This window comes from Mytilus galloprovincialis, chromosome 1 (assembly GCF_965363235.1).
Source record: "Mytilus galloprovincialis chromosome 1, xbMytGall1.hap1.1, whole genome shotgun sequence".
Taxonomy (NCBI): Eukaryota; Metazoa; Mollusca; class Bivalvia; order Mytilida; family Mytilidae; genus Mytilus; species Mytilus galloprovincialis.
The window spans coordinates 32,602,613-32,620,107 of NC_134838.1; the positions used below are offsets into that span (position 1 = coordinate 32,602,613).

The 17,495-nt window shown below is 29.7% G+C and overlaps 1 protein-coding gene across 6 annotated transcripts in view; it reads left to right on the forward strand.

Annotated features, from left to right (window-relative positions):
• LOC143071692 (neuroglian-like) overlaps window positions 1-15,425 on the forward strand; it is a 121,830-nt gene extending 106,405 nt beyond the window's left edge. For 5 of the 6 annotated variants that reach the window (XM_076246178.1, XM_076246212.1, XM_076246194.1 and 2 more), the window contains 2 exons: window positions 1,444-1,519; window positions 9,696-15,425. In XM_076246178.1, the coding sequence (XP_076102293.1) occupies window positions 1,444-1,519; window positions 9,696-9,897 (278 nt within the window). In that variant the 3' untranslated portion in view covers window positions 9,898-15,425. Of the gene's footprint in view, window positions 1-1,443; window positions 1,520-5,861; window positions 5,910-9,695 lie in introns of all 6 variants that reach the window. The other variant, XM_076246218.1, reaches the window with a different exon arrangement.
• Window positions 15,426-17,495: the final 2,070 nt, after the last annotated feature.

Consider the following 17,495-nt stretch of genomic DNA (forward strand, 5'->3'; position numbering starts at 1 on the left):
GACACATTCTTGTTTTGTTTTTGATCTCAATTATGTAAGGGTTTCCATTACCCAAGCATGGTCTTTGCAAGGAGGTAAGAATCATTTTGTCAGTTTTTCTTGCAATATCTCTAGTTACTTTTCTTCCATGTTTTTTTAAAGTAGATTTTAAACATAATTATTATACCCCCGCTTTGAAAAAAGGGGGTATACTGTTTTACCTCTGTTTGTCCGTCAGTCCGTCTGTCAGTCCATCCGTCCCATGAATATTTAGTCACATTTTTCTCAGGAACTACAATACAAGGATTTCTGAAATTTGGTTTTAAGGTTCATATAAGTCTACTATACCATGTGATGCATTTTCAGATTCATCACTCGACAACTTCCTGTTAACCGAACACTTGTATGATTTTACACATGATAGCCAAGTTGAAAATTTTCGTCACATTTTTGTCAGGAACTACAATACAAGGATTTCTGAAATTTGGTTTCAAGGTTTATATAAGTCTACTATACCGTGTGATGCATTTTCAGATTCATCACTCGACAACTTCCTGTTAACCGAACACTTGTATGATTTTACACATGATAGCCAAGTTGAAAATTTTCGTCACATTTTTCTCAGGAACTACAATACAAGGATTTCTGAAATTTGGTTTCAAGGTTTATATAAGTCTACTTTACCATGTGATGCGTTTTCAGATTCATCACTCGACAACTTCCTGTTAACCGAAAACTTGTATGATTTTACACATGATAGCCAAGTTGAAAATTTTCGTCACATTTTTCTCAGGAACTACAATACAAGGATTTCTGAAATTTGGTTTCAAGGTTTATATAAGTCTACTATACCATGTGATGCGTTTTCAGATTCATCACTCGACAACTTCCTGTTAACCGAAAACTTGTATGATTTTACACATGATAGCCAAGTTGAAAATTTTCGTCACATTTTTCTCAGGAACTACGATACAAGGATTTCTGAAATTTGGTTTCAAGGTTTTTATATAAGTCTAATATACCATGTAATGCATTATCAGATACATCACTCAACAACTTCTTGTTAACGGAACACTTGTATGATTTAACACATGATAGCCAAGTTGAAAATTTTTGTCAGGAACTACAATACAAGGATTTCTGAAATTTGGTTTCAAGGTTTATATAAGTCTACTTTACCGTGTGATGCATTTTCAGATTCATCCCTCAACAAGTTCCTGTTTACCGAACACTTGCAAATTTTAACACTATTAAAATTATCCACTTGCGGCGGGGGTATCATCAGTGAGCAGTAGCTCACAGTTTCACTTGTTTGTGCTGTTATACCACTTATATATTACTTGCATTTTTTTGGCGGTAAGGCTTGTGACCATTAGCTCATTACAGGAACAGGGTATCATATACAAAAACCCAGCTTTTTAATGTTGATTTTTCTTTTAATCATTACTTGATTTATATTTTCAGTACAAGAAAAAGAGAAATTAAGAGGTTTGGAGAATGATGAAAAGAAGACAGCTCAATATAATGGATTTAATGACAAGTAAGCTTATAATAGACCAGACAAACAATCAACATTCATTCATCATTTAATTCGAACTTACTAAGCCATAATCATCATGTTTACTGCTTTGACTATATTATATCTTGTATAAATAGATGGACAAACATGGTTATACTAACTTTAATTGGTCAAACTAACCTACATTGGTCAAACTAAACTACATTGGTCATGCTAACCTATACTGGTCAAGCTGACCTTTACCGTCTCATCAATCATATCAAAGCCTTCATTTGAGTTTAGATTTATAGAAAATAAAAGAAATTTAACTTAATAATTTAGAACCTTATTATAAATTAAACATGTAAGGTTAAAAAACTAATATTTTAAACAATTAGGGAAGTTTGCTACACTCAAGCTGTCTTCAATTGATCATTAGATACGTACTGTAAACCAACTTATTTTCGCTAGCGATTTATTTTTCACGATTTTCACTAGTAGAAAAATAACGCAAATTTAAATCATCGCGAATATGTATAACTTGGTGCTTTCCTTATTAGACTTCCTTGAGAAAATTAGAAAATTGCGACATTAAATCACCGCGAAGTGGACTAGAAAGGTATGAACGCGAAATAAAGTATCCGCGAAAAATAAATTGGTTTACAGTACCGGTAGCTTATAAAGAATTGGATTTAGAATTTTACAGAATTTACAATTTGACTTGCTGGTGATATTTTAACATCATATTGCTGGAAAGACATTTCAAGGAATAGGCCTTATAAATGTTTTTTTTTAAAAAGCTGTAGGTAGTGCAATACAATCCTGTGATATATATTGCAAACAAAAGAGAGTTCTGTGCTTAAAGGTCCCTCTGTGCAAGACCTGACTAGGAGTAAAAGACGTTAAGCACCCCTGTTATACATGTAGTACTGTAAATTCAGATATTATTACCAGGTTTTTATTATTGCGAATAATGTGACAGAGTTGTAAACGCAATAATTAAAACTCGCATTTTGTAATATTTTATCTGAATTATGCAGAATTATTCTCAAAATCGTAAAAATTAAAATCACATTTAAGTTTAAAATGAAAAAAATCGCAATAATGAATACACCATAATTTCTGAATTTACAGTACGTTATAACATGGAAATTAAAAAAAAAGTATTGTTACACAACTGAATTTTGTATATTAGGTACATTTTGTACAATCTTTCGTGACAGAAACCACTACAGGAATTCATTTTAATTTCTTTCATGAAATATACAATATTTCTGCATCTATTAAAAAAAATCCTCAAGCATCAATCATTCTTATCATCAAATCATCCTTCACATTGTTTTGGCTTCCTTACTGTTGTATTGTCTTCTGTCCTCATTTCCTCTGTATTAGTTATTTTATTATTTATCAATTTTATTTCCTACTTTTCTATTGTTTATTTAAAGACAGCTTCAAACTTTTTCTGACCTAGCATTTTTACTTGGAAACCAGATACTCCTACCTGATTTTAATCCTTTGAGACTCTTAGATTCATTAATTTGATTTCTCTTTAATTGTTATACCATAATATGTCTGAGGTAAATTTTTATTATTGAAAATAAAGATTATTTTTTGCTCACCTGGCCAGTAGGGCCACTCTGAGTTTTTCCAAACGCTTAGTCTTTTGTGGTTGTTTTCTGGATGTCCCATTAACTTTTATAAAAAATTTCTCCTCTGAAATGGCTTTCCAATTGGAATCAATCTAAACCACAAACATTATTTGCATATCCATTTTTTTTTTTAAATGTGTTCGACATTCCAACTTGGCTAAAAATAGAACATAGGTGTAAAATGCAATAACCATTATCTTAAAAACCACTTTAGGAAGAGAAAATCTGTTCAGAAATATGAGATCAACATAATGTCTACAAAGAAAAAACAGATCAGATTTTCAAAAAAGCCATTATGGCCTAAATATTCAGTCAACTTGTTAATGGAGTTATTGCCCATTAATTGTATTTTTTTTTATCATTTTTTGCCTTTTAACTTGAAAACTAAATTAGATGAATAAAAACTTTAAAAAATTAAAAATGATTGGCAGGAAAATTTCTACAAATACTGACATGACTGAATTGTCAGTTAAATCTTTTAAAATAGAGTTATCCCCCTTTGATGATGATTTTTAGGAAAAAGGTCATGTGGCTATTGTTAAAGATGAGCGACACATACTCTTTAGAGCCTCTAATTTTCAATGCATATTTGACCTTAAATGTAAAGCATTAAATTCAAGACTATGATATATTTCACTATGAAAATATCCAAAGTTTAGAAACAGTTTGATTTGCATGAAATGGTAGGACTTGTTATTTCATTACGCAATTTGCCATATTCCCATGCATATATCTGTAAATCTTGTCTTGTCCAAGTTGTGTTGTCGTTGCATTCAAGTCATATATATTTATGTATTTAAATATCAGTGTAATTTGGTCAAATGATATGCATTAGTTGTCGTTACATTGGCAAGTATCACAGAGTATTCAGGATTCGAATAATAAGTATTTTTTTAGTTTAAGAACACTAGGCAAAATGACAAACAACCTTTTGTAGAACAGGGAAAGGGCATACATCTTTTTTAACTGGTACCATAATTATGTGAAACCTACAATGAATTTAATGATTCATAGTTTTTGTTACTGCAGATTTTACAATTTTTGTAGGTACCAATTTTCATTGATTGAGGAAAAATTTATTTCGTGGGTATTTGATTTCAATGGTTATGCATAAGTCTGCAATCCAGCCTAAAGAAATGTATTCCTTGGAAAACTTCTTTATAAGGACATGGTACGAAAAGGCCTGTTTTTGGCCCCCTATTTTCTCATTTTTAAAATTCTGTTAAAAAAGCTAATTATTATGTTAAAATATTCCCTAAGGTTTGAAGATTGTTTGGGTGAACTTCAAAACCACTGAATTTAGCAACTAGGTGAGGTGAGGGGGGCTAACATTCTGCTTTTATTCAAAATATTGTAATTATTATTAGCTCACCTGGCCCAAGTGAGCTTTTACCATCACTTAGTCCGTCGTCGTTAACTTTTACAAAAATCTTCTCCTCTGAAACTACTGGACCAAATTAAACCAAACTTGGCCACAATCATTACTAGGGTATCTAGTTTAAAAAATGTGTCTGGTGGCCCGGCCAACCAACCAAGATGGCCACCATGGCTAAAAATAAAACATAGGGTAAAATGTAGATTTTGGATTATAACTCTGAAACCAAAGTATTTAGAGCAAATCTGATAGAGGTAAAATTGTTTATCAGTTCAAGATCTTAACTGTCCTGAAATTTTCAGATGAATCGGACAACTGGTTGTTGGGTTGCTGCCCCTGAATTAGTTATTTTAAGGAAATTTTGTCGTTTTTGGTTATTATCTTGAATATTATTATAGTTAGAGATAAACTGTAAACAGCAATAATGTTCAGCAAAGTAAGATCTACAAATAAGTCAACATGACCAAAATGGTCAGTTGACCCCTTAAGGAGTTATTGCCCTTTTAGAGTCAATATTTAACAATTTTCATTAATTTGGTAATTTTTTGTAAATTTTTACAAAAATGTTTTCCTCTGTATCTAAAGGGCCAAGTTTATTATAAATAGAGAAAATTGTAAGTAGCAAGAGTGTTTAATATAGTATGATCTACAAACACATCAACATCCCCAAAACACAATTTTGTCATGAATCCATCTGTGTCCTTTGTTTAATATGCACATAGACCAAGGTGAGTGACACAGGCTCTTTAGAGCCTCTAGTTTATTTTGAAGGTGATTTTACAACATTTTTTAAGTGCCTGCGCCAAAGTGACCCAGGAATTATTTATTCCAATGTCATGAGAACTTTGCTGTCTAAATTTGCCATAATTTTTTCTGGGTCACTTGGCGCACGCTATTAAATTTTAATAAACAATGGCCAAAAATCATTTTTTTCCTTCTTTTGATGTTTTTGATGCCCTTTTACCCCCTAGTCTCACCCATTTTCTGAAATTAATGGTTTTGAAGTTCATCCAAACAAATTAAAAACATTGGGGAATATTTTAAAGGGATAAGTAGCTTTCCAAAACAAAATTTAGGAAATGAGAAAATAGGGAGGCCAAAAACGGGCCTTATGGTACTTTGTCCTTTCTGGGTTACCTTTACCCAGGAAATTCACAAAAATTGGTATCTCACAAATGATATTGAATCCTCAGTTATTATTTTCTTAATAAGAAAACAACACTAACACAATTTCCTAAAATTTCCATGAGTTAAGCTCAGCTATTCAGGACTTAATCATGAAATAAGGATATATATTGTCAGTAGAAATTATGTTATTACTTAATATTATTTATATTTTTGTTTTCCCTATACCTTAAAGGATGGCCACCTGGGATTTTGATGAGCTGTGAGTCCTGACAAAATGCAGGTGTTATTTTTGTTATTTTTACTTCCCCAGCTCTACTTTCAGTTTCACTTTCAAAATTTATGCATGTTTGTATAATTGTAGTGGCTTCTTCTATTTGGTTTATCTCTTCTTAAGTTCAATTTTATTTTGATGTTGTGATCATCATAAATAGCTTATTATCATAACATGTGTGCATTTTATGTCAATTTGGCTGTCATGAAGTTTGATTTGAACATCTCTTTTCATAGGTTAACTGACATTGTTTTAAAAAATACATGCCTTTATTAATAGTTATAATTAAATCTAGCTGATGAAATGTTTGCTGAAAAAAATATTCTTGCATAAATCACAAGGAACTAATAACGATTGATGTTTTCTGTGTGATACAATTTTTCAATTTCGAATTTGCACTTTTAATAATAGCTTGTTTAATAATCACAAGGGATCCTAATATTTCTGTAGTGATTTAGAATAATAACTTTTTTGGCTACAACTATCATATCAATTACATGAGCTAATATGATGTACATAGTGTCAGTAATTTCCATATAGACGAGAGCAAGAAATTGCACAAATCACCAAATATTAAAAAGTGAGACCAATCATAGTCTTATTCTTAGTCTTTTTTTTATCTAATTAACATCCATTTGGCCATTGACTATAGTTAATTTTTTCATGCGATTTTTCACAGTGAATATGAGTAAAATGTCAACTCTATTTAGTAGATGGAATCTTTGCAACTTTGCAAGATAAAGTGGTTTGACAGTATGGGTTCATCTGACCTTGACCTCATTTCATTGGTCATGACTTGTGACTAGGTTTGTTCATGTAAGAAATGGGCCAACTATATTATGTGTAAAGAACGATTGTAAGGTGTAACTGTCTGTTTAGCTGACTTCATTTGACCATGACCTTACTTTCCTGGTTTGTTGTTTAATGTAAAGTTTATAATAGTTCTTAAAAGTAAGATTGTAGAATTGATCTTCAAGGCTTTCAAAATCTAGCAGAGAAAGGCGAGATATTTGAGCATGTGCAATATCTTGTGCCGTTAGTTCCTGTTTCAGATGGTAGGAAGAAGGCATTAAATGAAGAAACTGTTTGATAAGCCTTTCATCTATTTGTCTGTTACAACTTATGTGTCTGCTTTAAAAGTAATTATTTCCCATTTATAACTTTTAAAAGAAAGTGTGCTTATTTTAAATCAAAATACTTGATCACCTTCAATATAGTTCGGGGAAATGAGGTTATGTGATTAAATACTCAGATAGACCAATATTTTCAGCAGATTCTTCCATAGAAGTAGGTTTTCAAAATGACAAATTCTTAATGTCATTTTTAAACACATAAACAAAACAAAAGCAAAATTAAAAAAAAACAAACTTATCATTGAAAAATAAAAAATAATTAGTTTTTGAAGATATAAAAATGGTATTGTTCTGTAGCTTGTAGCTGGAAATTCCCTTTTCCCCTAGCAGTTATTTAAATTAACAGTGACCACTTTTGAGAATTAATAAAAAAAAAAAAAATATAGCAACTACCCCTGAATAAATATCACTTGCATAGACCTGAACTAACATTGATATACATGATTAGTCAAGTAAATTATGATCTACTTTCAATTCTGATGAAAGTTTCAGTGAACACACTTTTTCAGAACAAACACTAAACATCCATGTTATTTAGACCATGTTGGAGAGTTGTCTCATTGGCAATTATACCACATTTCATGATTTTTGTCTTGCCTGCAATGAAAGTATTCATCTAGAATGCTAGACTTTCTTATGTTTATCTAACAGAATATATTCTTTGTATTGAGCTTTATATGGAAGAAGATGTAAGATCTTGTTTCAAACATTGTATGTAAATGCCTTTTGTAACAACGTTTCTATGTTTTATATGTCCATTGACCTCATCTCATGGTTCAGTGACTGTTTGCCATGTATATTTCTCTCTTATTATCAGTAAAAGGATCACTTGCAATTTTCAAATCCATCAGACAGGGTTCATCTGACCTTGACCTCATTTCGTTGATCAGTGATCAAGATTATAGAAATCTTTCACTATGAGGACCATTTATCAGATACTATAAATAATTATATTTGGTGTATGGAATAATGTGCAGATCCCTCTGGAAGGTTTCATTTGAATAAGACCTCATTTTCTTAGTTTATTGGTCTATGTTAAGTGTCTGTGCTATTAGGCCTGTTTCTCTGATGGTTAACTTTGTTTGGGGTATGGAATGATTGTAAGGTGTACATGTCTGTCTTGCAGGGTTATCTGACTTTGTCTTGATGATATAAAGAGTATGTGATAGTTGTCTTAAAGACTTTCAACACAAATTCAATCATGATCAGTAAAGCAGACGAGACATTTCAGCTTGTGCATTCTTTTCATACTAATTTGTAACTTGCTATGTTTTGTGGACAGTTGATCCAATATTTTGCTTGTGAATGTTCTTAAAAACAAATGATGGAATTTTGCTTTGCTAATTTTGGAAAACAACATACATTTATATCAGATATATATTTGAATATATATCTCTTTAAAAGCTTGGAGCAATTTTTAATTTGAACTTTTGTAGACACTTGTCCAAATCTGTGTAAAATCTCTAGATGTTGTTTTTGTTGGTTTATTGGTCTGTTGTCTCATTGATACACATTCATCAATTCCTTTTGTTTGTATTTGTAATATTTTGATTCATTTCAAATGTGATAAGCTACTTTGAACTTTTGAACTAAAAAAAAAATTATTGTTGACAAAGAAGTTAGCAGAACAGAAATATTTAATTATTTGATCATATATTTAAATATGTAATACTTTGAAATGTGAGGGGGGGGGGGAATAATTAAAAGAAAACATGTCTGCTTTCTCAATGATCGAAAATTCAAGACAATTGTATGATCCTCTTCCTCTACAGAGATTTTTCATGTTTTTTTTTTTATTAATTTTTATTCCCACCTAGGGGCATTATGTTTCTTGGTCTATGCATCCATTCGTTTATCTGTCCATCCATCTGTCCTGCTTCAGGTTAAAAGTTTTTGATCAAGGTTGTTTATGATGAAGTTGAATACCGATCAACTTGAAACTTTGTACACATTCCCTATGATATGATCTTCTGAATTTTGTTGCCATATTAGAATTTGAACCCCAATTTCACAGTCCACAGTCCATAGAAAGTTAGAGTGTGAGTGGATCATCCATATACTATGGACACATTGTTTTTCTAACCAAAGCAAGACAACCTATTGTGGTTTGAGTTATGCTGCTTTGTCTAACAGTCATCACTTTTAAAATAGACCTGAACTAATGAAAAATGAAAAATGACATGATTTTGCAATTTTTGTCATGTCGACCAACCTTAACATATAATACATAATACAATATTTATCATATACATTGTAGATTGCTTTTTCCTAATCAAGAGTTACAAAAAACACATGCAAGTTTTTAGTTTCCTACTGGAATTACTACCTTATCTTAAAATTATAAATATTCATCATTAAAATTATAATTTAATATTATATCAACATATCGTAACAAAAATAGTCTGGTTACTTACCTTGCGATCCAGCACATAGCAAATCTTACAAAGTGTGTCAGTCCAGTACACAGTGATATTTTCACAGTACAGTAGCGAGTCCTATCCATAATATGCATGTAATATTTGCCACTGAATGTTTAATAGCAATCATAATCATTCAATCAAAATAATCATTTGACTATAACATTTGTTCATTCACATGTTTAAATTAGAAAATACAACTTCGATTGGTAAGAAAATTAATTGTTTTTATTTGTTCCTTTCAGTGGTGAGACACAACCTTTAGCCGGTAGTCCTGATGATTATGACAAAGGTCCCCTAGAGAGTGATAAAGACAGTCTAGAAGAATACGCTGATCCTGATCCTAGTAGATTTAATGAAGATGGTTCATTTATAGGACAGTATGGTGCAGAAAAAATGACAGCTTCAGATGTGGCCGCTCCATCGGCCATGCATACATTTGTGTAGCATTAATTCATTAGGCATAAATCATTATAACGTGAATGTGAATGGATCTTTGGATGAGAAAAAAATAGAGAAGTGTTTATTGTGGGTGATGTTATCTAGAAAAAAATCATTCTCATTTTGCCGAATTTTCTGACATAGTGACAGAATTGATTTCCTTGTAAAAGACTTCGACAATTTATACAAGGTTATTCTAAGCACAAATGGAAGGAAGGTTATTATATTTATTTCAAGCTGATAAAGTATCACTTCATGCTGTCTAAACCCTACAGCGATACACACCATATTTAGAGTGTCGATGGATATAGGATGCACTGTCAAGTATCACAATCTTATTAACTGTTTTATCCTTGCTGTTTTCATTCCTTAGTGCTATTATTTTCCAGTTTGATATTACAGGAGTAATATGATATAAGCTTTACATTCCAATAAAACTTTGGGGACCATTGATGTGCTTAATCCCAGTGATTTTAGGTTAAAGGTTGTGTCGTGTACCAGGTTCGGCTATACATGTTGTGGATATATATATCTATATATATTGAAGATAGTCTCATAATGGACAATTTAAACAATGCTTGTATGTTTGTGTGAACAAATGTCTCTGAATTATATAAATTAGTTATTGTTTTGTATATATGTATATTAAACTTTGTAATTATTTTCTATTTGTTTAAAGGGTTAGTTAAACATTTATTAAAATGAGTTATGGTTGAAATTTCATTTGTCAAGCAGGGATAGGATTATTATAAACTGTACACCAAAAATGGAAAATATATTTAATCAATATTTTTTTCAAAGACAAAACCTCAGTATTACCTTAAAATAGGAAATTTGTGATGATGCACATAAGATATACCTCTTGAAAAGTTTTAAAGTTATTGTGAAGAAAAGAATACATTTTATATACTTGAACATAGAAATATATCTATCACTGCATACAGTTTAACAATTTGAAGCTTTTTTTTCGCTTCATTAAATCAAGATCACTGTCTCATAATATTTATTTGAATTTTCTTTGATTTAAAACATTCATGTGTGCTCTTCAGCAATAGCTTTCAAACTCAGTAGGCAGCCAAGACTAATTAACCACTACAGTTACATTGTATAAATATCGACTTTATGTTTTAGTTATATACTTGGCCAGGTTTTTAATCAAAAGTGTTGTTTAATATGTTGAAGCTAGTCAGTTAATGAATCAAAAGTATTTTAACTTTTGACATTATTATTATTATACATTTCTAGTTTGCTATTTAATGCAATGCCACCTTTAACACTGACCTATATAAGTCATTGTCACACAGGGATTTTGTGTAAAACTAAGAATTATATTTTCAACAATATACAAAACGGTTTTCAATCTTGCTTTTTGAAATATTTTGCCAATCAGAAGAAGCATCCAAAATTAAATTATTATTTGATTACTGAAATTTTAGATTGTGGTCCACATGGAACATTGTTTTTTTACTTGTAATAAATGAATCCACAGTGTAAGAAAAGTTGTTAACATTTTTTGTTTCAGAAGATTAGGACTACGTCATGTCCCGAGTTCAGATTATCATTTCATTTTTACACCTTTTCACTTCCCACCTGTATGAAATGTTTTAAGTGTATATGATGGATGGTTTATTTATAGCTTTAAATGTGAATTAGACATGTAACTGCCATGTTGTGCTAGCTTGAAAGAAAATTGTTTGTTTCACTACATCTGGTCATAAGAAATTCATACTTCCAGCAAATATATTCCATCAAGTTAAAGCCAGATTGGTACCTTTGACGTAGCAATACAAATATTTATCCTCTTCCCCTCATCATTGTTTGTATATTTAGTTGTGTCGATTTAATAGATTTATATAATTATAGAAATTTGTCTCATGATTTGTTTATTTTAATGTGATGCTGCCTTTCATGGTTAAATAAAAAATGGCAGCAATATAAACAATTTAAATAAAGAGAAGGGTTTTGGCCTGTACACAGTGTTTATAAATTGCTGATCACAATTATTGTGTTAAAAGAAATAAGAATATAGAAAAACATGAAAACAAAGTACATGTAATTTATTCTGAGTGAATATCTCCATCCAATTACTTAAGAAACAAAATACATAGTTCTAGCTTTCATATTTATTACCAAGTGATATTGATTTAAGAATATTCCTTGTTAATTCAGTTGTAAATTTTACATGTGTGTTTATGTATAAATGTATTGTTGATTTATTTTATTTTGGTGCAATTATCACTAAAATGTGGTATTCATTTTCATTTTATGTTGAGAGCTGTTTCATTAAAACATACATGTTACCAAAGGAAAGGCACACTTAAAATGGAAAAAACACCTTTAGTTGCAATTATAGAATTTCACTCATATTTCCACAGTACAAAAATATGTGACACCCACCCACTTAGAGATTTCAAAGTGCCTGTCCTAGATTAAGTGTATGTTTTTGAGGAATAACTAATGAAGAATTCACTAACATTTATTACGCCTTGCTTTTTTCAAGATTTTTTAAACTTAATGTTAAGATGAAATTCAGAACAGGTTGTACATGTTTTGTGACAGTAAATAAAACCAGAATTTTTTATGATATACTGTGTTGTAGTATTAAAGGTTGTTAAAAGACACATTTTAAATTAAATCTTTGTCAGAATCACAGATGATTGTCTCCCTTTCCTGTTTTTTTTGCAAAGAATTTGTTCATTTTCACAAACGTGTAATAAGATTTTATCATTTGTCTTTTACAGTCATTATAAAGCCTAATCTATTTATAGAATTATTCACAGATCTTTTATTCTCTAGGCTTATTTTGTTTTTTATCCCCTAAATTATTAAATATTTTATCACTTATTTTTATGTGCCTGATAAATTTCATCTATAAATAAATATACCTTTTAAGATGCTTCTCAAATTTTAAAGAATTGCTTCTGATTTACATTGGTAAATTTTTAAGAATTGAATAATAGTGGTAAATCTCCCATTGAAAAAAAGGGGGGAGGGGGAGGGGGAACATGAGACTTGTAAAGAAAAAATCCTGAAATATGATGTTTGCATTATCTGTACAGACTTTTTATTTCTAAAGTTAATGTAAATTCAGAAATTATTGTGTGCATTAATATTACAATTTCTAATGAATAAACAGAAATGTGAGTTTAATCATTGCAATATCAGGAAAATCTGCTTACAAATATATGTATCAGATAACAGAATGCAAGCTCTCATTATTGTTATACTCACTCAGTAACAAAATTGCCATTAAACAAACCTTGCAATAATTTCTGAATTAACAGTAAATGCTAAATCATTTGTGCCCTTTATTTGAATCAAAACATTCTTAACATTCTTATTAGTATTGGATATAGATTTATGCATATATTATCTTTGCAACTAATTTGTTTTGTGTGCTTTTTTACGTAAATTTCGTTTGTATTTTTTACCATTTGTTAGACTTTTTATAGCATTCACATTGGTTGTTTTTCTGCATTTCAAGGTCACATTGTAAGAGCTATCGTTCTATTTTAACATTAACATTTTTTTATATAATATCTACATAGCCTATGCCTTATTCAAAATCTGCAAACATTGTGTGTTTTTGTTTAGTTTTACAAGTTTTGATTTATTTAATACATTCATCTGTCTCAAATTCATTTGTTTAACTTTTCAAACATTCATTGGTTACACCAAAAGTATATATTTTTTCATCAGTGGTCAGTACTATTTAAATTATTACAAGAGCTTTCCAAAAATGGTCAGTTATTGAAATAAAATTTGCCCAGGATATTTAAAAAGGGTTATCTTAGTCAAGCCTAATTTACTTGAGCAGTTTGTATTTCAGTTGTCCAATTTTTGTATGCCCCTGTTGTAGAGGAGGGAGCAATACGATTTACCCTTGTCCTGTACAACTATGGACATATTCCCCATTTATTTTCAAAAGATTGTGTAACTTGCTTTCTATTGAATTGATAAAATTAAGGAAGAAACTTGGTTATGATGTTTGTATATTATGATTTCAAATATCCAAAGTGGCCTGATAATGTATCGAATCTCGTTTTATTGATTTATTTATACATTTCTGTTTATTTTTTTTATTTGTTAAGCTTTTTTTATGTTATTAAGATAGGTTTACTGCTGTACACAAAATGCAATATAAATGTTTTGTGTTCTGTTTGTTAATTAAACCATTACTTTTTCTCATAGAGCACATCATTATAAAAGTCAAAGAATTATTATCATTTCTTTTTCATAAATAAATTAAGTAAGAGATATTTTTAAATGACAGACTATTATATTCAAGAAGGCTACATAGATTAAAGACATAAGTTTTCAACAAAACACAAAGTACAAAGACAACTGAAGACTGATAACACTTAATTTTATGTTGCTCAGGTATTTTCTCAATGTCTTACTAACACTCTCAGGATTAAGATGCAATACATTATAGTTAAAAGTTTTTTCAGAAAAAAAAAACACAATAAGATCATGTTTAAAAAGTTTACAATTTATTCTTTAATAATCAAAGATATTGTTTGTTAGAAAAATAAGATATATTTACGATAAAATAGTTAAGAATGGCTTATTGTAATATTTTTTTTCAAATTTGTGTGGATTACAACAACATTTTAGAAGACTTCAAGAGTTGTACTTCATCTCCAGTTTGCAATATGTAAGAAACTCAATCCAGTTGAGATTTTATCATCGGTATTTTTTTTTTAAATCTACTTTGTAGACATAATAGAAATGATATCAATGCAAAAAAACAAGATTAATTTGTTTGTCTTTTAGAATTTCACAAAAATTTTATCTGTTCTCTATCTATATGAGATGCAATAGATAACAACACAAAATGTTGTTTTATTTGTTGTTATTAATTGGTTAAGCAAACACTACTTATGCTTAGCTTTAAACTAAATGATTAGTCTTAAATCTGATTCTTTTTTTTTTATTGAAATATTAGCAAAGCTTTGCTTTAAAAGTGTGAGTAGCTCAACTTTATTAATAATAAATAGTAACTCTTTGGGGGTTTATTTTTTTATTCTCATCTCATGGCCTTTTTCATTTGAAATTCTACATCTTTACTACTTGTAAAATCAATGTAAAAGCCTTTATTCATATTTAAAACACAAAATAGACCAAACTTAATGAAGTAGGAACAGTTATTTTTATGATAAAGTATTTGAAATAAAAAATTCTCTTTAGCTAAAATCATACATTAATATGCAAGGTATTATCGCTATTGAAGAGATTTAAATGATTTTGTAATCTGCATAAATTATTCGACAAATTGAATCATTGAAGTAATCATAGAAGTAACTGCACTAAAATTTTACAATCTACACAAATCCTAATCATGTTCATCACAACTCTTTATAGAAGGTACACAGACAGCTTTTGTTAGCGTTAGTAGTTGACAGATTTATAATAGTAAAGCAATGTATAAATCATGTTCATATGTTTATGTTTTACATGCATTTATTTTTAAAATGTTTCATTTGTATTGTTTGATGTATTTGAAAATTCAAATAAAGTTTAAAATCTTGAAATTGTTTAAATTACTGAAATTTCTATCATGACAGAAAATACCTTATATAGATATAAGAAGATGTGGTATGAGTTCCATTAAGACACCTCTCCATTCAAGTCACAATTTGTAAAAGTAAACCAATATAGATTAAAGAAATTTCGAAAAATACCTTGTCAAGCCTTTTTTATTAAACAAATACTTTTAAAATAAATAAAGATTAAAATCTTAATATTGTTTCAATTACTGAAATTTCCATTATGATAGAAAATACCTTATATAGATATATGATGTGGTATGAGTGCCAATAAGACACCTCTCTATCCAAGTCACAATTTGTAAATGTAAACCATTATAGGTCAAAGAAATTTTGGACAAATATCTTGTCAAGCTTTTTTTATTACACAAATACTTTGAGCCACATAAACAAGATCTTGTTGTTTTAAGAGATACCATTGAAAAAATATTTTTAATACTTTTAAAATAAGTACCATAATGATCAAAGACAGATGTCAGATGAACTCTTCAAAATTTTGCCTGATTACAAAAATTCAATGTTTAATTTGATGTTCATGTTGCAGAATGAATGAAATCTTTACCCTTCAGTTCCCACTCATACTATGATGATCTATGATCATTTACTGACATATATGTGTATTACTGTAATACAATTAAAAAAAATACTCATGTTGCAAAATGAATGAAATCATAACTCTTCAGTGCCCACAAATACTACAATGATCTATGATCATTTACTGAAATATATGTGTAATACAATTAAAAACGAGAATGTTTTCCAAGTACATGGATGCCCCATCCGCACTATCATTTTCTATGTTCAGTGGACCGTGAAAATGGGATAAAATCTAATTTGGCATTAAAATTAGAAAGATAATATCATATGGAACATGTTTACTAAGTTTGAAGTTGATTGGACTTCAACTTCATCAAAAACTTTAACCAAACCTTAACATGAAACGTGACAGACGGACAAACAGACAAACGAAAGGATGGACGAAAGGACGCACAGATCAGAAAACATAATGTCCATAAATGGAGCATAAAAAAATCAATTTTGAAATTTGATGTTCATGTTTCAAAACAAATGAACTTTCTATCCTTCAGTGCTCACCCATACTATAATCACCATTTAATGAAATAAATATCATAATTGTACATTTAACTCTTGTCAGTTGAATTTTTGTCAAAGGTGTCCAAGAGTATCACTTTTCAGTCTTGATTTAGTTCTTAATAGTTCGATAGAGCACCATATTTGGCAGCGCTATTAAAGTTGTTTATATAAGTTTTGTTAGGGTGGATTTTCGTCTGATTATACTCCATACCTTAATTTATTTGTTCAATTATTCAAATCATTCCCAACCCCCAGTGGTTATCATTTTGAATGATTTTTTTAAGTTATTGATGATAAAGTGGAATCATGATGATTAATAAAACATATTTTGGCTTCTATCTAAATTTTACGAAAGAAAAATTCCTCTTGATTTTGCTGTCACTATGTCTATTTGTCAATGGATTCTGAAAACCGATATTTTGCTAGGCAATGTTACTAAAATCGTTACAGTAGAAAATCATGGCATTGGAATCCAAACCAAACGTGTCATGATATAGACTAGAACACAATTGGCAAAATGTATTCTGGCATTTTACATACTGCGAACGCAAATAGCTATTTATTATTTTCATTGTGTAAGGTCGAAAGAGGTGTAATAATGCAAGTTGAATTGTATCAACCCTACCACATATTAATAATTCAAAGCTACATAGGAGGACACACTTGCTAGCCTATCAATGTATCTGATACAAAAGTCACCTTAATTCTGCAACATAAAGGTCAATAAATACATTACATCAGTAAATATTTAATTTTGGAAATTCTCATCAATTGTTCAATTTAATTGTCAGTTTAGTTCATATTGGCCATGACATCTAAAATGAACAGACTTTCTCCTTGAAAAGTTAATAAAAACCCACTGAACTTTTGTTATTGTGATAAATCTTAGTAACATTGAAATTAAAGAATAAAAGTCACACGTAGTTATGAAATGGTGCAATTAGATGACTTAACAGTCTC